The sequence below is a fragment of the Periplaneta americana genome, chromosome 5 (assembly GCF_040183065.1).
Source record: "Periplaneta americana isolate PAMFEO1 chromosome 5, P.americana_PAMFEO1_priV1, whole genome shotgun sequence".
NCBI lineage: Eukaryota > Metazoa > Arthropoda > Insecta > Blattodea > Blattidae > Periplaneta > Periplaneta americana.
Genome location: NC_091121.1, coordinates 63,011,999 through 63,036,198, shown reverse-complemented (window position 1 = coordinate 63,036,198; position 24,200 = coordinate 63,011,999). Strand labels below are relative to the sequence as shown.

Genomic DNA, 24,200 nt, shown 5'->3' with positions numbered 1-24,200 from the left:
TTGTGAGGCCACCCCAATGACATCACCTCTCCTCATTAAGGACATGAGGGCTCCGAAGTTGCGTAAAAATTAGCCGTGCCGCGCGGACTCTCTCAGTAATATCTCGGCACCGAGAGCAGCTACAGAACTGAGCTTTCACTTCTTTGGTTTGTAATTCCGAGCTCTGAAATATTGAAGTGATAATTAAATTTAAGTGAATTATAGTGAAAAATGTATTGTGAGCTCGGACTTATTTCGGAATGACGCTCCATATGAAGAGAAAATATACTGATGAACTTCGATAATTACTTCTTTTATCATAGACCCACACTCTTCACTTGCAAACCGAAACAAAAATGAATATTAAGACCAGTAAAACTATCATTTCATTCTCTAAACCGGCTGACTATTCTATGTGCCGATGTATCCCTGATACAGCGCTGAATATTTTTGTTATTTCTTATAATTTAAATGGAGTACTTCATAAATTTGATGGTGTTCGAGTAAAGGGGATTTTCATTTTTTGTGCAAATGAAGTTTTGTTCCCAAGCTGAATACACAAATTAAATTCTACAAGTAGGTGTGCAAAAAAAATTATAATACTAGCATTTGATGTGTTTTCTTTATGTATAAAATTATTTGCAATAAGAGTCCAAAGTTAAATTTTCATTTTTACTTATTTCAAAAACTCATTTTTATGAATTATCTCCCTTTACTCAAACACCATCGAATTAACTTCAGAATGCGGGAGGATGACTTGGCCGCCAGAAAAATTAATATGCTACGTGTTTAAACTATTACTTTGACTAATTAACTTTCACAACGCACGTAGGTACTCTACAGCCATAAAGGAATAAATACATAAATCGGTAGTAAATTTCTCTAGACTACTGCATTCGACACAAATTAATTTCATTTCTGTACAGCAGTATTTAAACATATGCGTTGTATAATACATTTCAAGGGCAATGACATTCATTATTCCAAAACTTTTCCTATATCATGTAATTTAAATCAGTTCTTAATCTTTGTATGACGTTCACAGAGGTATATTGGATATACAGGAACATCATTTTATTTTTACTAACATTTCTAATATTAACCTGGCTATACCTTTGGCTTAAAGGTTGTGAACCGGAAACACCGTTTGCTACCATCTTCCACGACAGGAGTTCGATGATACTGGCGTAAGATACAAACAAATCACTTTACTAGGTATAGGAGGGATGAAAAGTAGTTCATCTATATATGTAAAGTAGGAAATATCGCGATTTTGAGTTTGATAATTTTCATTAGGTTTTTATTTAATCAAAATACAGTAAAGTATTAACAATAAGTGTTTTTACTCTCGAACTGAGCTGTCCATTCGGACGTATTCATTATGCAGTGCATATTATACTGTCTACAGCACATTAGCGTACAATATATGAAGTTAAATTGAAAAATAATCGTAATGTGGATATTTACACAGATATTTAAAAATGATGGCCGTTCATTTCTATACAGGTTTCAGTACTTTTTTGCATATTATCGCACATAGACTATTATACCTAATTCCAATTACCAGTTTCGTCTTTCGTACTAGTAACTCATGTTGAAATAATTGTGTACCTAATCTATAAAAGAGTACCTTACGTACTGTAAATTCAATCTTCACTTCTGCCCGAACCGAAAAGATAAAATTATTCTGACATGCTATTTACTGTCCATCCAAGTGGTTTTGTCGCAGGGTCGTAGAAAGGGGGGAAATTACGTGACAGTTAATTACTTAACGAGGTCCTTTTATTTAAGTTATTTTAAACAGTTGTATAATATTACTTAGACGTCCAATTCCTAACAGAAATTAAGGTTTTTCAGAAAAGAGCTAAGACAGCCCAGCCACAAAGGGACGGGCAGAAGTGGGTGGGAGAAACCGGGATGCGACATAGGCAAACGGACAATAGTACCTTGTGCGAGAATATGATTCAATATTGAAAGCGAACATATTTCTGGAACGTACTATACTCATTAACTCAGTACTGTTTGTGTTTACTATGACCGTAAGGCGACTTTGATTGTATAAGCTTGGTTCTGTGTGAAGAACGGTTGGAAGTTTACTAGTAGAAGGGGTGGGAGTGAAGTACATTCAAAAAGTCAGGTACAATAAAAATTGAAGTAAAAATAAAATGATGTCCCTGTACTTACAGAAGCTTTGAGTTGGTTCTCATGGTAGCGGATGCCTCCTTCTTCGTCTACTAACTGCATGTGATTGCGTTCTGGGTCACCAGGAACCAGCACCGGCTTTGAAGGATCAGCCTGTAAATGTTGCACACAATAAGAAATCTACAAAATCATATATAGTGCCTAAATGTTTCAATATTATGAGCCTAAATTTACAGCATACTTTATCACTATCATATAACACAGGGATCGTCAGCACATCACGCTGGGGGTAGCCTCCCTTACCTGCGGAAAACGCAGTGCACTATAGTGCTCTCGTAGCTGCTAGCGGATATGCTCTCTATCTCGCGTACCCATTGCACATTTCAGCGAGTGCTGATGACCACTGATATAACAAGTAAATGAGTTCATATGAATTCAAATCCAACTAATACCACGAAGCAAGTTAAAGCGGTTCGAACAGTGAAAATCCTGACATCACATCCGGCACGCTCGATGTTCTGAAAGAATGTAATCCGTCACTGGCTGTACGAAACGTTCCTGCTTAAGTAATGGAAAATTTAATTCCTTTGTCTGCACATTTATTTGACTTCAACCCTCTTGATTTCTTTCTGTGGGGATAAATGAAAACCAAGATTTAAATCACTACCATTAATACAAGAAACGGAGGATAGCAATGGCCAAGGAAGTTTAAACAGAATAAGGAGCATCTTCTGTGAACCTCTCGAAAAAGATCTAACGAAGAGACTAGTGAAGTGCTTTGTAGTAGGTTATTTTACGACGCTTTATCAACATCTTAGGTTATTTAGCGTCTGAATGAGATGAAGATGATAATGCCGGTGAAATGAGTCCGGAGTCCAGCACCGATAGTTACCCAGCATTTGCTCATATTGGGTTGATGTAAAACCCCGGAAAAAACCTCAACTAGTTAACTTTCACCAACCGGGAATCGAACCCGGACCACCTGGTTTCGCGGGCAGACGCGCTAACCGTTACTCCACAGGTGTGGACAAGTGCTTTGTATGGAGTGTGGCATTGTATGGGGCAGAAACATGGATATTTCGACGAAGTGAAGAGAAGCGACTAGAAGAATTTGAAATGTGGATATGGAGAAGAATGGAGCGCGTGAAATGAACAGAGGGAATAAGAAATGAAGCTGTGTTGGAAAGAGTGGGTGAAGAAAGAATGATGCTGAAACTGATTATGAAAAGAAAAAGGAATTGTTGAATCACTGGCTGAGAAGAAACTGCCTACTGAAGGATGAACTGGAAGGAATAGTGTACGGGAGAAGAGTTCGGTCAGAAGAAGATACCAGATGATAGACGACATTAAGATACTGTATATGGATCATATGAGGAGACAAAGAGGAAGGCAGAAAATAGGAAAGATTGGAGAAAGCTGGGTTTGCAGTGAAAGGCCTGCCCTTGGGTAGAACACCGAATGAAATGAATATTCCATTCTGGAAAAATAAGTTCTTTAGTCAATAACCAACTATTTAAAATCCATTCCTCTGCCGGACCCTGTGTATCATCACTATTATAAAGTATTCATAAAAATTTTATCTAAATCCCTGGAGTTGGCACAGATGCTTGAGTATTCGGGTATGGCATCATACAAACAACATTAGAAGAACTCAAAGTGGTATTTAAACTGTGGGAATCTGTACGATGCTTGGGTTTTCCGTAGGTGAGGTAGGAAAAGAAACATCCACGCGTGATTAGAAACTCATGAAACTGTATCTTCACACAATATCAAACTTTCTTTTCAGCCTTTGCGTACATGACTGCTGCCTAACAAAATACAAAACGGTAATGTTCTCACCGGTTCCATTCCTCTCAGGTGGTCCATAATGCTGCTCATGCGATCCTCGAACCCTGGAGCAAAACACTGCGGGTCGATGGCTATGAAACATTGGCCCAAATTTGGCTCCACACAGACTTTTTCAAACCAGTGGCGCACATTTGGCCCGAACGAGGAACCTAAAAAAAAATACTCTTAACATTGCTGTTTGTACATAAGTCCTCTCTGGAAAGTTTTAAGACAGAAATATTTGTAAGAATGCTACACGTGATATTCATTAATGTCAAATATATTTCGTACATGAGCGTCATGGCTGAGTGGGACAAGGGGATCCGTTCCCTCAATAATTTTTCGAAAATTAGAACAGAGGGAAAATAATTTACTCTGTAGAAACTATGAAAATTAGGTTTTGAATTGGAGGGACGGTGATTTGAAGAGTGTAGTACGTCCCAAAGTTAAAAAGCGAGATCATTTACTCATTCACTGCAATTTAAGGACGCGACAAACGAAGTGTGTTAAAGTAGCCAAGGCCGACAGGAATGTGGGAGTAGAAAGTGAGTGGCGTTATCTCATTGTTACTCTAGTTCTGAATGCATATGGCATATGTAACAAAACAAGTTCTGCTGATAAATATCTGGATAAAAGGGGAAAACTTTTAACATGTTGTCACAAGGACTCGGAAGTTGATGAAATATCATATTCTTTCCTGAGACGTCACAGACAATTACAAATTCGTTCCGCTTCAACACGAATCAATATAGCCTACTGTTGTTTTGTATTCATTTGTATTTTTCGGTCTTTTATTATCCATTGACCATTTTTAGGAAATGTTCTACTTTTTGTTGCAGGTTTGCCCTTTTTCTGCTTTCGAACGGACTTTTGCTTTTTACGGTGTTGTCGTAGTATACTATATTCGAGAATCCACTGAAGATTGCTTACGCAATTAGACTGTGCTACTACTACTACTACGACGGCATCACAGCCCAAAGTCGAACCTTAGCCTCCTCAATTTTCTTCCTCCAACTGTCCCTGTCCTGTGCTAATCTTATCCAGGCAGTTGTTCCGAGATAGTCCTGAGAATCGATCGTTACCGCATCTCCAATTGGTCTTTTACCATGTATTTTCCCTTCTAAGATCTTCTTTGTTATTCTGTTCCCTTCCATCCGATAGACATGTTCGGCCCATTCAAGCCTTCTTAATGTCCTAACATTCCATGTACCAAACTCAAAGATCATGTTCCGTCGCTTAATTTACTACCGATGTTTCAACCAATTCCGAGGCTTCAATTGAGGCTTCTCAACAAGAAGTTTTTTTTTTACAGTTGTGGGGGTGTCAGCCCCACGAACCAATCACCAACCTGTAAGACCAGGTCTCTGTATTTATGTCCCCCAAAGACAGGGTGACACAGCTATACACCCAGGCTCTGGGTGCTCATTTGATCGCCTTTTACGATCTGTATGAACTCACAGTGGAACTAATAATAATAATAATAATAATAATAATAATAATAATAATAATAATAATAATAATAATGATTTATTTTAGCTGGCAGAGTTAAGGCCGTAAGGCCTTCTCTTCCACTCAACCAACAAAAAGTGTATATACATATGCATGAAGTTACAAAGAATTCAACAATTTGATTTAGATGAGAGTTACATGTATACAAGAGTTATTTACGAATTAAACAACAAAATACTATGAAATATTAATTAAACACTGAAATAAACTGTGTAGCAGAATTAAACTAAAATACATAGAATGTTAATATATTTCAAATGATATTAATTAATAGAAAGAGATTATTATGAGACAATTTTGGAAATACAGCACAATCAGAATGATGTCTAAAGAAAAAAGTAACAATGTAGTCAGTGATAGTTTAAATCAGTATGATTGGAGTGAAATGCTAATGAGGTTATCTTTTAAGCTGTTCTTAAAGGTGTTTGTTGTCTTGCAGCCCCTAATACTTTGTGACAAGGAATTCCAGTGACGCGAGGTGGATATTGTAAAAGATGAGGAATAACAAGATGTTCTATGAAGAGGTATACTTAGCGTGCCACAGATAAGTGATCTGGTATTTATATCGTGGTTAGAGTATAGATAAGAGAAACGAGACGAAAGGTATTCTCTTTCCCGGTCACCACACGGGAACAATTAGACTGTGTCATACAGGAATTTTCCTTATGGCTATCAGCCTTGACTCCTGATCACGCGTGTTAAGTGCTTCCCTCAATTCAACGCAGCAGAATAAATAATGCAGCCGCAGTGCCTGCAGTCAGCATGTTGTATCTTACAAGTGAAGGCGTAAATATGCCGAAAGTAAAGCAACTGAACTTTTATTGTTTGCCCTTGTAGTGGCCCACGTCAGCACTATTTAACAATTAATTTATGGCGCTATGATACCATGCCATCTGTTCAGGCGAGTTACATTTTCAGCCTTACAAAATTCAGGTGGTAGGCTATATCAATTAACAAAGCGAAGTGATTGACTCTGCATATAACACACAACCCGGCCTAGCGGAAATACCGGCGATCCTTCGAACCCGAGACCCTACAAATAGCAATGGTTCTTTATCGCAATGTTGAATAAAAAGCATGTCTAGAAATTTCAGTTCCTCCTAATATTTATGTGTGTGTTGGCGTAAATTTGGAGACATGCAGTATTATTATTATTATTATTATTATTATTATTATTATTATTATTATTATTATTATTATTAAAATATTTTATTTTTATTTTTATGTCATATTTTCAGAAATTTAAGGTAATTTTTAGGTCATCATCTTCCAAGCCCTAGTTATCACCTTATTCTGAAATAGATAAATCATTACAATATTGAAAATATAGTTGTTAAAAAAAAAAGAACGAGATTGCCTGCTTAAATGATTTTGGAGAAACTTTGAAGTCAATGACGAAAGCTATTCAGAAATAATGTGAAGAGTGTTGTCCGGCTTTTATTGATACGTTCATCATCCAGCTGTAAAACACTACGAAGACTCAGGACTGCAGTCAATTATGACTCGAAAAAGGCTTAATCATGTAGCAACGTGTCACTTTCACAGATAAGTAGATTGATTGATTGTTTATCCTATACATGACCATATATATGGATGTACACGTCAATTACATAATAAATAAAAACACAATGAGATTTAAAAAACACTACAAATTAAAACACATTTAAAATAAAATATAATATAATCAAGTAGTAAGGTAATTCGGGGGAAGACGCCACAACTAAGGTATTTCTTGGCGATACAACTCAAACCTGAAGTGATAAGCCAATACAAACAAATTTATCGTATTTTTCAATTATAATTGGCTCTGTATAATGATTGGTTCCTTTGCAAGTGCGTATATTGTTAACAATTTTTCATGTTAAAAGAACTCGCGTCAGGGTGGCATCTTCCCCCATATATACGGGGAAGATGCCACTTGGTATGGGGTAAGATGCAACAACATAGTAAATGGCATACGTAAAATAAACATTGGAATATTTTATGTGTATTTTATTACAACTACAGATAAACATCTATGAATTTAATTATGAACTTGTTTCATGATTATTTTGCAAAAATTGATTAATTAGGACACAATTCTGAATGTGAGTACGAACCTGCACCACATTTCATACAGTGCAAATTATCACCACTGCAATCTTCGTGCAAGGATTTCTTGCATGCGGTGCACTGAATCCAGTCACACTTGGAACCTGTCTTAGCGTAAAAGTGTCCAGAACAAACAACAAAAATCATCTTCCTCATCAAAACTTTTACCACTGTCATCGTGACTAATTTCGTCAACAGAAGAAGAAGAAAAAGAAGAAGAAGCAGAAAAAGAAGAAGAACTTACAAATCTCTTTTTCTTTCTTGGTTGGGAAGGTTTCTTTTTTTCTGGCCTTTTTCCGCATAATTTCTCTTCTCTGTGATGTAGTTGAGATCTACGCTGTTTGTTTTTTACGCGCAAAGAATTTAGATTTCTTTACTTAGGAATAGGGCTGATTGTTTCCAGAATTGAAATCCCGTTATCCGTTCTGATGGAAGCAGCTATTGATGTAGGTCTACTGTCACATGCTCCGCTAGTGGAAGGACCTCGTGAACATTCAGTAATGTTTGAAGATTCCATTCGTCATTTGAGAGTTCTGTATGGAATGCCACACACCCTCGCTGCAGCCCATGACGATTTTTGTCCATACTTTAAATCTTCAGCAGCTCGAATTAAATTTTATTTTGACTAAGATGTCCAATCTGTTTTTATTTTGCAGTCTCAAGTCATCGTCTGCGTAAAAATGAAATGTGAATTACATTTTTAATCATTGATACCTTTTGTAAAGTATCAGAGAACATGTAAAATAATATAATGTAAAATATTATCAAATAATAACCTTCCCAAAACATAATTTACGGGTTAAATAATGTATTTCTTAACCATGTTGCGTCTTCCCCCAGTTACAGGGGGAAGACGCCACTCACACTTACTTGCCTACTGCCGCAAGGTTGTTGCCGTAGCTGCATGTCTAGTGTGCGTAACAAAATGCACAACTCACGTATGTAGCACATATCCCATTTAAAATATAGCATCAGTCTATGAACCTTAAATATAAGCAACGAAATATTATAAAGTGTGTACTCACCAGACAATATTCTCACAAGATCCAAAATAACGGCGATGAAAGACGATAAAGTAAGACATACGCACAAGCTATGTGTCCACCCCGTCAACACTCTTCAAACTAGAGGATCCGTGCTGTCAATTGCTGACACATAAAAGAACGGCAAAGAAAGTTGCGTCTTCCCCCAACTGGCATCTTCCCCCGAATTACCTTATTACATATATCATAATTTGTAATATAAGAATTCTTTTACTGAATAAAAACTTTGATCAGTTAAAAATCTGTTTAACTTTTACTTTAAATTCTGTATAAGGTAAAGTTTGTATCTGCAATGGTAATTTATTAAAGAACACAGGGCCAGTTTAGGCAGACGATTTTTCATATTTCACAAGTCTATGATTTTTTATTGAAAACAGATGTTCTTTTCGTGTATTATAACTATGATAATCTAAATTCTTATTGTATTTATTCTCATTCTGTTTCAAGAAAATTAGGCATTTGTAAATATAAATACATCTCCTGGATGAGATTGACTGACAGAAAGAAGGTTGCGAACATTTTTATTTTCAAGAATGATGCAAAGAAAATGTGTTCGGAACTATTTTGGACTAAAAGTAGTATTTCTCCTTTTATCATTTCAAGGGCAATGTTACTACTCTAGTAACACGTTAACAGCAGAATTATTGATGCAGTAAAATAGCATTACAAACAAATAGTAGTTATTAAAGTAGTAAATAATAGTAGTATTATTTTTAATTTAATCCGAAATCCGAATCCTAGTTTAGTTAAACTAAACGAAATCTTAAAATGATGACAAAGTACAAATAAACCAGAGCTGAAAAATACTCATAATTATATTTATTACTAGTTGCTTGTGCCGCAAATGTTGCAGACTAATGGTGGGTTTACACGTGCATGGATTCATTGGCGCCAATAGCTATTGGCGCGCAAGTAAAATCAACTTGCACGTATAAACCTTTACTGGCGTGCAAGTTTGGACACTGCATGCAATGTTTCGAAAAGTTAGTGGCATTCTAACTTTTCAACGCGCCAGTGGCGAAGCATGCACAAACGGACAATTCTGTTGCACGTGTAAACATGAAGTTTCTCATCGGCACGCCAGTATTGCACAGAACATAGTCCGCAAATGTCTTTGCATCAAGTTTTATAAATTTGATTTGTAAGAATGAGTAAGTGGAATTCTGACATAGTCACAAATTTCCTTTACCTATATGAAAAACACCAGTGTTTGTGGGACCTGAACTCTAATTTTTATAAAAAAAAATAGAGATGCCAGAATAGAGGCTTAAGAAAACATGGTAAAGACAATGAATATTGATGGATTCGGAACTGCCGAAGTGAAAGCAAAAATAAAATTCATACGAGATGCGTACACTCCGGACATAAGGAAAGCAACAAGAAGCATGGAATCTGACGGGGGTTCAGATGACATCAACAAACCTAAAGTAACATGGTTTCCAGTTGCTGATAGGATTTTGTACCAAGTGGTGCAAATAAGAAAAAGACAGTCTTAAGAAATTTTGAGAACTTTGCATAAAAACATTACAATCTTAATTTATATACAATTTAAGACAAGAAATTCAAAATGGACTAAGTGCTATCTACTGAAAAATGAGATTCTGACGTGTGTGCGTGCTATTTACCTATACACATACTAAACTCATTCATTTATTCATAGTTCTCTATCTAAGTCTTCCCTATTTTCAGCCTTCCTCTTAATCTACGCATATGATCCATACATCTTAATTATGTCTATCACGTGATTTCTCCTTCTGCCCCGAACTCTTCACCCGTTCACCATTCCTTCCAGTTCATCCTGCAGTACGCAGTTTCTTCTTAGCCAGTGACAAAGCCAAATTCTTTTTCTCTTCCTTATCAGTTTGAGAATTATTCTTTCGCCACACTCTCCATCCTTCTCCATATTCAAAGGATTCCAGTCGTTTCTCTTCACTTCGTCGTAATGTCCATATTTCTGCTCCATATAATTCCACACTCCACACAAGGCACTTCATTAGTGTCTTCCCTAGTTCTTTTTCCTGAGGTCAGCAGAAGATACTCAGTTTTCTGTCAAAAGCTTCCTTTGCTTTTTGACTTCTTGGTAGCAGTTCATGTTACTACTCATACATAGTAGCCTACACCCCAAGTATTTTAAGCTGTCCGCTTGTTCTACTTAGTGCAGCGTAGATGATATCTGAACTTCTGGCTAGAACTTTGATATTGTAACTTACACTTCGGAACAGAATACAAATATTAATGATGATAATAATAATAAATAATACATTTATTTATTCTGGTGGTGTTAAGACCCTTCCACGCCACCAGATATATGTATACATACAGATTAAAAACGAAAAGTTTATAATGAAGCAAAATAATTTTCAGGTGGTAAATATACGAATGTAATTTCCGATTTCAATTTTGGGAGTAAAACATCTCTTATATCGTCGGTAGCAAACTTTTGAATATATAATGATACTACTAGATGTTGTAGTGGTCTAAGGCATCCTGCTTAGGACTCGCGTTACGGAATGCGCACTGGTTGGGGTCCTCATGGGGGAAGAAATTGTCTCAATATATTTCGGCCAGTGTCTGAGACCGGTGCCCACCCAGAATTGTGAGGCACTTTGGGAGTTACGAAGGTGGCGAAATCCGATTCTGAAAGCCAGCCATAACGGTTGGAGACTGTCGTGCTAACCACATGATACCTCCATTCTGGTTGGACGATCGTCCACCTCTGCTTTGGCATGTGAACGTGAGGCCAGAAGCCGGCTGGTATTGTGGCCCCTTCATGGGCTGTGTTATTATTATTATTATTATTATTATTATTATTATTATTATTATTATTATTATTATATGTTGTAGTAGATTGTCAGAATCGTCTGTAGTCATCTGTAGCATTAGTAGGTATCTGTTGTTGAAAATTCTTTTAAAATTCTCGCAGATGTATCTAAATTCTCCCTCCGAACAATCCACTTTTTCACCCATAATATGTACTCTTCTTTTATGTCTTTTCTTTATTCCAAGTTAGAAATCATCCCCTCAACCAACAAAGTGACGACTATTAGGCAAGCGCTATGAACAAGTTCAACTTCACTTGGCATGTTATGTCCTCGTACAACATTCAGGTAGCAGCTACATTTGAAAACGGCACTGGCGAGGCAAAGTAAAGAAACTCGTGTAAACCTTTACTGACGCAAAAGTACGACTGGCGTGTTAACTGGCGCCAGTATATCCATGCACGTGTAAACCCACCATAAGTTCATTAGACGTTCAAATAAACATTTTTCAGATTTATTTTCAATGAAGAATACCAGACATCCTGAAAGTTATTTGCTTCCATAATAATGAAACATACTCCCTATGAATGGTTTTTTATGCCAAATACATTTTCTTGAACCTATATACTTTCAGTTTTTTAGTTTGAACGCGAAAACGCAAGTAACAGTGTCAGGACGATCAGTCGGTTTTTCATATGAGAGTAAAGCAATAGCTATTTCAGGTCATTGCGGATTGTAGGTGAAAATTAAAAAAAAAGTCAGGTTTGCTATGCTTTCGAACAATAGACATAGTATCTTGGTATAGGTCCTGCATGTTTCGTAAACTACCTTGAAATGTAGAGGGTAAAATCATTTTATCCTAGTAAGAGATATTGCTGAAATGATCGGGAGACTACAAAATCTTGCAGGCCTCTTATTTTATCAGTAAGTAATACCTTTCGCTCTTTCCTTAGGAACTCTAATTTTTGCGCCCTCTCGAGCCAATGCTGAAGAGAATCGCGCATATAAATATCTACACCACACCGCCATTAAATATATGAAAAAGACCCAACCCCACTTGATTAATAACTATAAAAGTATTTTATTTTTAATACAGTATTATTATCTTACGTAAGTTTATAGTTTTCAGTAACATATACTATACATACTATATAGCCACCACTCAGTAAATTATAGAAATGAAGATCTAATTTAAGATATTCTCTACATCTACTTATGTAACCCCAAAAGGTTTCACTTTCATATCATCAATATAGTATTAATATGTATAATTAATGAAAAATAGTCACATCATGGCATTAACTATAATAATATTTTATTTATAATGGTAATCATCTTATTAAACCACCTCAAGTTTTGTAGTTTTTAATCCAATACACAGCTGTACTCAGAAAATTACACACTACAGAATCAGACCTGTAAATTATTTTTAGTAAGTCTTGAAGTTTTTAATAACCAATTTAATTTGAGCTCTAAATATGTCAGCGTTCTTGCAGATCACGGCCTTCGTGTAATATTGTTTACTGTAGTGTGTGTTTTGTTTTATTCTGAAATGCAATTAGTTAGTGACGACAGATGGATTTTAGAAAATAGGAAAATTATTTTGAAAAATTGACATTTCACTGAAAACTACTAATTTTTCTAAAAACTTTGGGTTCCAAGCTTCAAAATGAGGAGTCATTTATTAAAATCCGTTCAGCCGTTTTCCCGTAATTTCCATTACCAGTTCAAATTATATATATAGATGATTTTAATTAAGAGTAATGCAGAACCGAAAAAGTACGCAAGTCTGTTGAGGATGACTGTCTGGTCTCTCAGATAAGGGTATGGATTAAACCTGACTGCCCCCTTCCCCTATAGACAAGTGCTAGTGACGACAATGATTTCACTAATTCGTCATCAAGTTCTTAAACATTTTTAAGTCTCTATGCCTCTACACAATTTCACCAGAAGACAGTATTTTTTGTAATTTAATTAACTGTAACTATTTCATGTAAAACCCCGTAAGATATATATGTCAGTACTTATGTGCCAACAATCCAGAGAAATGCCATGCACTGTTTCACTCAAATTATAACATACTGTATTTAGGTAAGTTAATGTTAGAATCTCAGAAGTACTGATGTATTTAAGTTCTGCTTTTCCACCAGCACATTTTCACCATATTTTTTAAAGAATCGGGCTAAAACTTTACTATACCTGATAGCACGCCACAAAGTGTGTCCACCATGAGGGACAGCCCATAGCCCTTGTAACCTGAAGTGATTTCCTGTCCCCCGAGCGGCATGAGACAGCCTGTTTTCATTGCAGCAGCTGCGTCCGTGGTGCTGCGTCCCTCGGCGTCCTGCGCCCAACCGTCTACAATTGGCTGCCCCTTCCTGTACTGCACCTCGATCTGTGATATGTGAAATATATCAGAAACACTAAAACATTATGAAGTTCTACACTAACATGTTAAGAAAAAACGAGAAATTGCAAACAGGATCAACAGAACACTATAACAAAATACTATATTCGACTGAATCTGTTTAGTTTGGATTGGTTTAGATATCAGATTATAAACTATAGACTGGACTATGTAAAGATTAATTTTTTGATCCTACGGAATTATCTGTGATTTGTTACCATTTGTTATTAATGGAGAAAAAGAACCAAAGGAGAAAGATTCGATCCGGTGCAATGGGTTGAACTTCGGTGTAAGGCCCGTAACACACTTGCAGAGTTTTCGCCAGTGAGAAATGTGTTGCGAGAAAATTAAAAAATTGATAACATGGATTCAAATGGACGTCCTCACACTGGAAGAGATTCTCGCTCAAAGCAAAAACCTCGAGCGAGTTTCTCGCTGGAATCGGTAGCTCAGCGAATTTTCTTGACACATTTATCAAAGATGTTTGACATTTATACTCTTTATGACGATTGAATGTAGAAAAATATATCATAGGTGGCGATGAATTGTATTGTTTTGATTTGAAAATGAGGAAAGATGGCTGATAATTGCAATCAGAAACTTATCGAACTTGTTACGATATCACCCGTAGGCCTATTTATATGATACACGGGATGAAAACTATAAAAACACGAAACTTAAAGAAGAAATCTGGAGACAAATATCAGATTATCTGAAAATAAATAGGGCTATATTTTATTTTGATAAGATTTAATAATATTGATTAAATATTTGAAATAACGTATCTATATGTCTTAACAGTTTACGTAATTTTAATCAGAATATAGCAAAGAATTCTCTATCATATCATGAATGGCAAAAAAAAAAAAAAAAAAAAAAAAAAACCTGTGGTCCATTGAACCTGAAATAACGCCTAAACGTTTCATCATTCAAATCGAAACCAGTGTCCAAAACTCGCCCTTATTTTCGTAAGATATAATGTGATTTTCAGATATTTCTGGCTTTAATTTTAGGCCTACTTCTTTTCATGAACAAAATATGTTCATATAACTCCATTTCCTCATCATCTGAATACTCAGATTCAACAAAGCGTTCGTACGTAATTTGTAAAGTACGACAATATACTTACAGGTTATATATTTAAGTACGACAATATACGTAAATACATAACCTATAATATTTCCCCCAACGAGTCATTACTATAATCAGATAAATGCTTTGTGCATGAAGGCAGTGCATAGATGATCATAGCGAGGTGTAATCTGTGATAGCGAGAACTCGCCAAGTGTGTGGAGGAAGGCTCTTCGCCTCTTTCTCGCAAGACATTTCTCGCTAGCGAAAACTCTTCAAGTGTGTTACGGGCCTAACTCAGTGGTTAGAGCACCCAGTGAGTAGAACTGGGGTCCTGGGCAGTGGCGGCGCGTGAAAAAAATATTACGTGTGTTCACAATTTTGTGTTTCAAAACCGAAGAGAATTTGAAATCGTACGTTTAGCCTAATATGAAATGTCACGATTGAAATGTTTCACTATCGAAGAAATCGTATATAAATTCAAAACATGTAATAATAATAATAATAATAATAATAATAATAATAATAATAATAATAAAACCCAGTCTTTTATTTCCAATTTTTCCTGTTAAGTCAGTTTACCCGGTTCTTGACTGTTCAAAATTGCTTGAACAGAGTTCATTGTTTACGTTTGTTAAAAATTAATACATACCACAGTGCCGTTATTTACAAAAGCGTGTGTTCAGTAATATATTTTGGTTCACAACACACTGATACACTATAGTCTATACCAGTACTGTAATCCCATTCACATAGATTGATTAGTATGAATACGTGCCAGTAAATATTATTCTTAAATAATATACATCACCATACAGATACTTAATTTCATACCACTATCACATTCAGCTAGCACGTGTTTGAAAGCCAAAATATGCTATTATGCTAACACTAAAGTCTCCTTCAGGCCGGTGGAGAGGAAGGACGTATTTTTCGCAGCGGAGAAAAGGTTAGAACAATGGGCTGTGAGTTGGAGTTGTACCGGGCAAGGATAGGCGGCTGGGCGGCCAGGTCAAGGATGCAGCGGAGCGTGAAAGGGACAGCTTTCGCAGGTCTGGCTGAGTGTCTCTTCTTTCACATAGTGATCGCGATATTACTAATTATTGGTGGTATCGAACTGAATCCAGGACCTGCAAGCGACAACGATGCTACCAGTATCAAATGTGGAAGCGGCAGAAAGAATCTACGAGTAGGCGTGCTGTGCAACCAGTGCGAGAAGTGGTTCCATCTGACTTGTCAGAAGATCAAGAGGGAACAGATAGTAGAAGAAACGTGGCTGTGCAAGGACTGCGGGAACGAGGCAGACAACAGGGAGCTCATCGGTCTTCGGAACGAGGTGAAGAAGCTACGGGAGAAGCTAGAGACGGCGGAGCAACGGATCAAGTTTCTGGAGGACGAAAATAAGTTGTTGCGACGGGAAAAGGAAAATGGCGAAGAGAGGGAGGAGAAGAAGAAGCATGCTGCGGCAAGTGTTATCATCGGAGACTCCATCATTCGACACGTAGGGAATCTACAACCGGAGCTGGCGACGGAGTGTTACCCTGGGATTAGAGTGAAAGAAATGAAAAGCGTGATCGAGAATCAGGAACGAGGGGACCCGAAAAACATCATCCTTCACGTAGGAACAAACGATTTGCGAAGAGGTGTTGATTATATCATGGCAGATGTATATGACTTGGTGATGGAAACGAAGAAGAAATATCCGGCAGCTGGGATTGTCATCAGTGGAATCGTCAGACGGAGGGATGTGAACTGGAGAAAAGTGGGTCGTGTGAATAAAGCTTTCGAGTGGGTAGCGGAGTGTCTTGGTGCGCGTTTCGTCGATCCAAATTCCTGGATAGACGACAGATGCTTCGGAAGAGACGGAATCCACCTAAATCGGAGGGGAGCTGCAGACATGGGATCCCTCTTCGCGCGGGTAGTTACTACAACATGGCGGGGCGGGATCGAGGATCCAATAGCGGGCAGCGGCACCGAAGGACCATCAGTGGACGGCGGGGGCGTGGGACTACCAGCGGTCAGCGGGGGTAAGAGTCTACCTGCGGGAGGAGGGGTCGAGGGACTACCAGCGGGCGGTGCGGTCGAAGACCTATCCGCGGGCGGCGTAGACCTGCAGTGACGGCGAGGTGCCACGGGGATTCAGAATGTACAAGTAAGGACAGGCCTACTAAGGGCCTGTATTACGACTCTCGAATAAAGTTCTAGTTTAAACTTATCCGGCAGGTGGCATATTTATCCGGAAGTTGGGTTATAATTGCGTACTACGACTTTTGGTTATGTGCAATCTGGAGGCTAAACTTCCAGATTAGCAATCCGGAAGGCAGAGTGGCAGATAGGCGTTATCCGGAGGTTGGAACTCGGTGTTGAAATCAAGATGGCTGCACGTCGTACAGCTGGTGATTTGAAGGATCAATTTAATTTTGATACTGATTCTGATGATAAGTTCTGGAGCAGATGCTTCGTTATATCAGAACAGCAAAACGAATTAGGCTGCGTCCAAATAATTTTGAAGAGTGGGATGACGAGAAATTTTTTAGACAGTTTCGAATAACGAAACCTACTACATGAAATCAATGATCAACTGAAACAAGACACAGATCGTAAGTACACAGTTAATAATAAGCTACACTATTTCGGTAGGTATTACATTAATATTTTGTATATAATAGCACTATAATAATTATTTTGAAGTACAGAAACCTATAATAGGCCTACAGTAGAAGTGAGGTTAGAATGTTGCTTCATGCAAGTGTTCTGTTGCCCTTACAAGGTATTAAGGTGATTGATATAATAATATAGGGCAACCTACAATAATAACAGTTTCAAAATACTTTTATATAAAAATAACCATATATAATATATCAAAATCCTTTATATGGTAGACTATCATTTCTTCACAATTGCGTTACCATTTTAAGATACAAATGTATTCACATATTTGGCTTCTAGTCAAGTCATATGTACCGTAAACGAAAGAAAAATTGAGTGCCGACACCAATTTCCCAAATAAAGGTGGAAAGTTACTGTGAAAGTGGAGTCCGGTGGAGAGGTACGGGTAGGCGGGATCGCTCTATCAAGATAGTAGGGGTAGGCAGCAGGGAAGGGCAGCACATTCATTTCCTTACTAATTAAAGGGAAAAGACAAGTTTTCGTAAGATCGAGTTAGTGACAGGTTAGGTTAGTATGATTTGCATATATTTACAATTGTCTAAAAAAAAAAAAAAAAAAAAAAAAAAGTCAAAACTACATCCAAACCTCTCTCTTCCAGGCTATCCTGTAGGGAGTCCTTGCCTTCTTTTGGTAACGCTATTGTAAAGATTTACCGGTAAAGGTGTAAGCAAATCTCATTGTTTGTACATTTTTCCAGAAATAATGCCTTACCTCCAATGGACCAACTACTACTGGTATTGAGATTCTATGCCACTGGGAGAACATTGACAACAGTAGGAGATTTTTGTGGGGTCCACGAAGTTACAGTAGGAACTGTTGTCAATCGAGCTAGTGCTGCACTTGCTGCTTGGTTTAATTGAAGTGATGATTTTTATTGCTTCATTGGGAGTAGTTTTATTTGCTCCAGTAATTAAGTGCAAGGCTTGTTTTTTTTTTTTTTTTTTCAAGGGATTCTGTCTCTCTTTTTGATGCTGTTACGAATACTTCTGAATAGTATTTTAATACAGGTTTTATGTACATATTATAGGTCTTGATTAAAGTTTTCCTAGAACTGTTTCATTTTGTGTCTGCTAGTTGTTTAGTCAACTCTCCGAAGATAGATTGGAATACCAATAAGGCATCACTCATGAGACAACTGTCAGGAGATAATGTGGTAGGGTGGCAAGTTCCCTTCCCCTTCCTTGCATATATCGCTCACCAATAGGAGTAGACCTAACATATTCCACTAATCAGACTTAAGATATGCTTGCTATATATTATTATTTAACAAACTGTAACAGTTTATTGAATTTTAGACGTGTCAGTTTTTCTTCATTTCCTGAAAGTTTTGGAATTGGCATTTATGTTTTGCAAGGGAGCTCTTTCATTCACGCTAGGCCTAGTGATTCATGTATGCAAACATATTCATATCGTTACTTTTTAAATATATTTTATTGCTTGGATCCCTCACAGTGATCTCTTAACAGGCTAAGATGATTCAAACACAAAGGTTTGATAAAATACATTTTAAAAATTATGACCAGGTACTCTGCACGTGTAGCTATTTAAAACAATAAAAATGCACTGTATCTGCAATTCAAATTTATTTTACATAAGCAAAATATGGTAAAACAACATTTTTCAAGAGGTACATTAATTGAAGCATCGGCTGGAACAACGTTATAAGTTACATTTGGTAAAATTTACAGGAGCTGCAAAAATGTGTATGAGTACAACTTTGTTCTTATGAGGGTAGCAAACTTTTCAGTGGATAAATTTCACGTACTGCATTGATGGACAGTTGGAAGCCAAGGAGTATAGGAAGGTAACATGACATACAACATTATTACACGGAAACACACCGAATGAAAATTTTGTAACTTACAACGTTGTTCCAGCTGACGCTTCACTTGTATTCAGGTACTCTGTACATGTGTACTTAAAACAAGAGAGATGGACTATAGCTGCAATTAAATTTAAAATTTATTTATTTATTTTGTGTAAACAAAACACGACATTTTTCAGGAGACACAATAAGCATAATCATTTATTACATCCACTGTCTCATTATATATGCTATGGTATATATCATATTTACAAATTAATAATATGCAGGCTAATACATAGGAGTACATAATAACTGTAATTAAACACAACACAAATACATATGCAAATACCCACAAAACTTGGGTACACAAAACTTGGAAAACTGTGGCAGAGCCAACTTCAGCTATTAGCCCCATTTGTTAGAGATCTGCACGGGCCATAATTCTTAGGCCCGGCCCATCTCGGCCTGATCTGAACCAGACCCGAACCCAACCAGAAACCTTAGATTAGCTTATAATTATCACCTGACTCGAACCTAATCCAGAAGACTAGCAGATAAAGCAGAGGCCAGAGACCACAGGAATCAAGAACAGCTGCAAGAGATTATCACTCCATTAGAAGGATGAGAAGAAGTAATCTCCCAGTCATCCAGGTCAAACAAATCTGGTCAACAAAATTAAACATATTTTTTGTTAAAACATGAAGAATGGGTGATTATTGTAGCATTTACTTTCTGCCACTAATTGAAGATGTCCTTGTAGATGGACCACCCATTAAAGAGGAGGAAAAAGTAATGTAAAAACTGCAAATGTTACTTTTGATATTCCAAACCCCATCTCTTTCCAAACATGAGGACATGACTTACTTTTATTTCAAATCATTCTTTGTTATAATGTCAGCATCCAACTTTCAACTAATGTATTTTTTAAAGAAATCACTGTAATAGTACTGAAGTTCATGCATTTCTAACATCTCAAGTATAATTAAGTCAACATTAAACTTACCGTTCACAGATGGAGAAAGATTTTTCAATGTGGCTAATGCATTCCTCAGAGGCTTGCTTTTTCTTTCTTTTTTTTTTTTTAAACATCCTTGGGGTGTAACTCGATCAGCTATTATTCCATTATCAGCTGAAATATTTAAGAGAGGGATATATGCTTATATTCAGACCTTCCTGGGTTTAGCCTACACTACCTATACTGAATAAACCAGTAATTTCACTTAAAACTTACTTTCATTACACTGTGTAGACACCCGTACAGTGGAAGACCTTCATCTGCTCCACCAGCTGACTCTGTAATATTTTAAGAGTGGAATTAATTCTGGAGAAAGATGATGTTTTATCATAAATATGTGGATACTTCAAAGTCAGCAGCTGTAACAGTATTGTATTTTCTAACGTGCTATTAATCCAAACTCATTTTTAACAATAAGAAAGTGAAGCTGCAATAAAAAAGAGAGAGAAAAAACCAAGCATATAGTTCTATTGTAAATAGAGTGTAGTCAATTTCTGTTTTATCTTATGAAAAGATATTTTTCAGTTTTTCTGTACACAAGAAATCATTCACAAGTTTCAAAGTGAGAATCCTCACAGTAAAATTGAAATACAACTTAACATAATGTAGCCTAATCTGATTACAAACCCATTACAGAGAAATCTCAAAATAAATTCTTCAGTTTAGTGTACTTTCTATTTTTAGGCCTACATTTATAAATTTCAAATTCCCACTCAAATCCCACATAATATTATAATACAATGATGTTTAGTTTTTATGATATCCATTTCTTGTGACCATTTCATCATTATGTACAATTTATATTTTAACATTTTTTTTTTAACTTTTCATCTAATTTATCCACTGCTTGCTGCAGATTTCATATAGTATGTGTGTTAGTTTTATTTTCAACATGTTGTCTGAAAATGTGTTTACATGTTACAGCTATTTCAGATTGGAAAAGTAAGCATCATATGTAGAATGTGAAAGAACGTTTTGTAGTATAAATCAAATTACCTGGAGATATTGTTGGGATGTCCAGTTTCACTTCAAAAACTAAAGAATTGCACTGTGAACCTGAATGGTACTGTAAATAAAAAAGAAATAATAGTATTATAATGTAATACCGACATTAAATTAAATTTGTATAACAATTTTCATGAATCTAATATTTTTTTATCTCTAAAGCTCATCATCTCTTCTTCTGACTCTTAATTCCTTACACACTAACCTCATTCGTGTTATTAGCTGCACTGGTATCAATGGAACTTGGTTTAGTTACCACTTCGGCTGTAACAAAAGTAAGTAAATAAATAAATGAGTGAATGAATAAATAAATAAATAAAAAGAATTCAAACTTGTGTTATACAATTTCCTCTGCTTATTATTTAATAACTGTATAACTTAACATATAAGTGAACTTATGCATTGAATATGAATCAAAATCACTGAGAAGTCACTCAATTGAGAGGAGAATTAAATCACTTACCTCGGCTAAGTTTGGATTTGGTTTTGCTTCAGTTGGAGGGGCTCCAATTGTTTGTAGCCTTCATTATCTCTCTGCAGCAGCAATTTTATTTGTGTTCTTTTCCAAGAATTCAAATTTGCTTCTCAGCTGTTATCAGGTCCTTGTATTTGTGCTGATGTTACTATATTCTTCCCATGCTTCATTCTATATTACTAAAAAGGAAGTAAAACTAGGTTAATTCCATATGCAACCTACAACATTAGAAAATATATTGTATTTCTCTTTTTCCCTTATCTAAGTTTCTATACCTAAATAAGCAAAAGCATTTAATGGACGATTGTCAGTACAATATCAAACATATGACTATACTGTACATTGAAACTTTGGAAAAAACTTAATATCTGCTGTTCTTGTGTTATTTTACGAGGTGTTGAATGTGCATTACAAACAGATAGGGCCTATTGCATTTTAGTGGAAACGTCTCTCCACCTCATGCTGTTCTTTTAAAAAATAATGTTAGGCCCTATCTGTGATCGAATGGTATTGTGAGCCTAATACAAAATATCCGCCCATTTATTAACAGTAAAATACGTAGGTCTAACATACTGAAATATTGGTAATTTGCTAGGAACAGTGTACCTTGCTGTACTAATGTTGGTTAGAAACCCCAGGCCAAAGACAGCATTCATTATTATCAGTATCAGTGAACTTTTCTTTTTTAAACGAGTTATTGTGCCTTCGACCCATGATTTGAAGCCGTGAAGTACACTATTTCTAAAAAATTACCGAAATAAATTCACTAATAATGTAGGCTATACAACAAACTGAAAGCACACTTAATATTAATTACAATACAAAAATAATTGCCACCTACACTTCTTGTGCAATTACACATGAATAAAACAATGATTGTGGAGAAAAACGCACTTTTGCTGGAACCCGCACCCGTCCTGTTTAGGCCTACTAATTAAAACCAAAATACTATCATATGGTAGGAATTATTACTATTCGAAAAGAAACATAACCTTTAAAATCTTACCTTTTGCTTCCATGTAAAGTTTCTTCATACAGTATGTGTAATTTTCTGTTCTCCACTCTGTTATTTTTTTGGCTGGAGCTTCAGTATTATAATAAATAATAACAATAATGCTTACAATAAAACCTCAAAATAAATAGTACCATGTAAACACGGAACATAAACATGAAATACGCGGGGAAAGGTATACCAACGCAATAAATTTCACTACATTTTCAGTAACTTCATTGCCAACGTAATAAAAATGTTACTATATCTTCCGGATAACAATCCTGCAGTTAAAATCCGCTGGTAGTACAGAACAAAATATTTAACTTCCAGATTGCTAAACTGGAGTATACGAATCTGGAGCTTTAACAGGCGATCGTAGTACAGGCCCTAAGACTACTGCAGGTTAATTGCCGAAGTATTAGAAATAAACTTATTCCGTTTTGGAACTTGGTCGATGTTTATAATCCAGATGTAATAATTGGGACGGAATCATGGCTTAGGGAAGACATAAATGACTCGGAAATTTTTAAGTCGGATTATAGAGTCTTCAGAAAGGATAGAAGTGAAAAGGGAGGGGGAGTGTTCGTTTGTACTAAGATAGAAATAAGTAGCAATCTTCTGTGGATACATGAGGAAGTTGAAATATTGAATGTTCAGATAAGAAATGGGCGGGAAACCTTAGATGTAATAGCATGTTACAGACCACCCAGTGAATTAAACAATTTAACTTTGCACAAACTAAATGAATATCTTAATACAGTATCAGAAGACCGAAACGTAGTAATTGCTGGTGATCTAAACCTCCCGAAAATTAACTGGAACGGGATTTCAGGTACAAATTCAGATGCACAGACCCTTGTTAATGAATTGATCTGGCGTAAAGATTTCACGCAGGTAGTAAATGGTCCGACGCGTGACAATGCCCTCTTAGATGTTTACCTACTAAGACCTGTCTCTCTCTTTGTCAACTCTGAAAGTCTTCATAAAATAAGTGATCACAATAGCGTCTTATTAGAAATCTTCTGGGAAAACACAGTAAATCCGAGGTCAAGTCCACTGTCTGTCTGGAATTTTAACAAAAACCGATGTCCATGAATTACAAACGTTTCTACGACAAAAGCATGATGACTTTCTAAGGACTGAAGGAAATATGGAAAATGTGTGGCATAAATTTAAGAGTATAATTTTCGAGGCATTAGTAAAATGTGTACCTTCTAAAATAATTAAGAAAAATCCGGACCCAGAATATTACACTAATTATATTCGCTACTTAAAGAAAAAGACAAGGCGCGCATTTAGCAAACGTAAACGAAACCATGAGCATTGGGAAAAATATGTCGAATTAATTAAGAAACTTGAATGTGAAAAAAGGTTAGCTCAGGAAAATTTTCTAAAAACTATTTTAA

At 36.2% G+C, this 24,200-nt stretch overlaps 1 protein-coding gene and 2 long non-coding RNA genes across 4 annotated transcripts in view; 1 reads left to right on the top strand and 2 right to left on the bottom strand.

Moving 5' to 3' along the window:
• Positions 1-24,200, bottom strand: part of LOC138699759 (uncharacterized oxidoreductase YjmC-like) — a 57,624-nt gene that overhangs the window by 4,885 nt on the left and 28,539 nt on the right. For both annotated transcript variants that reach the window (XM_069825873.1, XM_069825872.1), the window contains 3 exons: positions 13,550-13,745; positions 3,961-4,118; positions 2,164-2,274 (listed from right to left, as the gene is read on the bottom strand). In XM_069825873.1, the coding sequence (XP_069681974.1) occupies positions 2,164-2,274; positions 3,961-4,118; positions 13,550-13,745 (465 nt within the window). The remainder of the gene's footprint in view (positions 1-2,163; positions 2,275-3,960; positions 4,119-13,549; positions 13,746-24,200) is intronic.
• Positions 17,052-18,554, top strand: LOC138699755 (uncharacterized). The gene is made up of 2 exons (XR_011332071.1): positions 17,052-17,428; positions 18,196-18,554. It is a non-coding gene; the product is annotated as an uncharacterized lncRNA (long non-coding RNA).
• On the bottom strand, positions 19,542-21,591 carry LOC138699756 (uncharacterized). The gene is made up of 5 exons (XR_011332072.1): positions 21,531-21,591; positions 21,317-21,386; positions 20,537-20,598; positions 20,309-20,434; positions 19,542-19,967 (listed from the first exon to the last, which is right to left on the bottom strand). It is a non-coding gene; the product is annotated as an uncharacterized lncRNA (long non-coding RNA).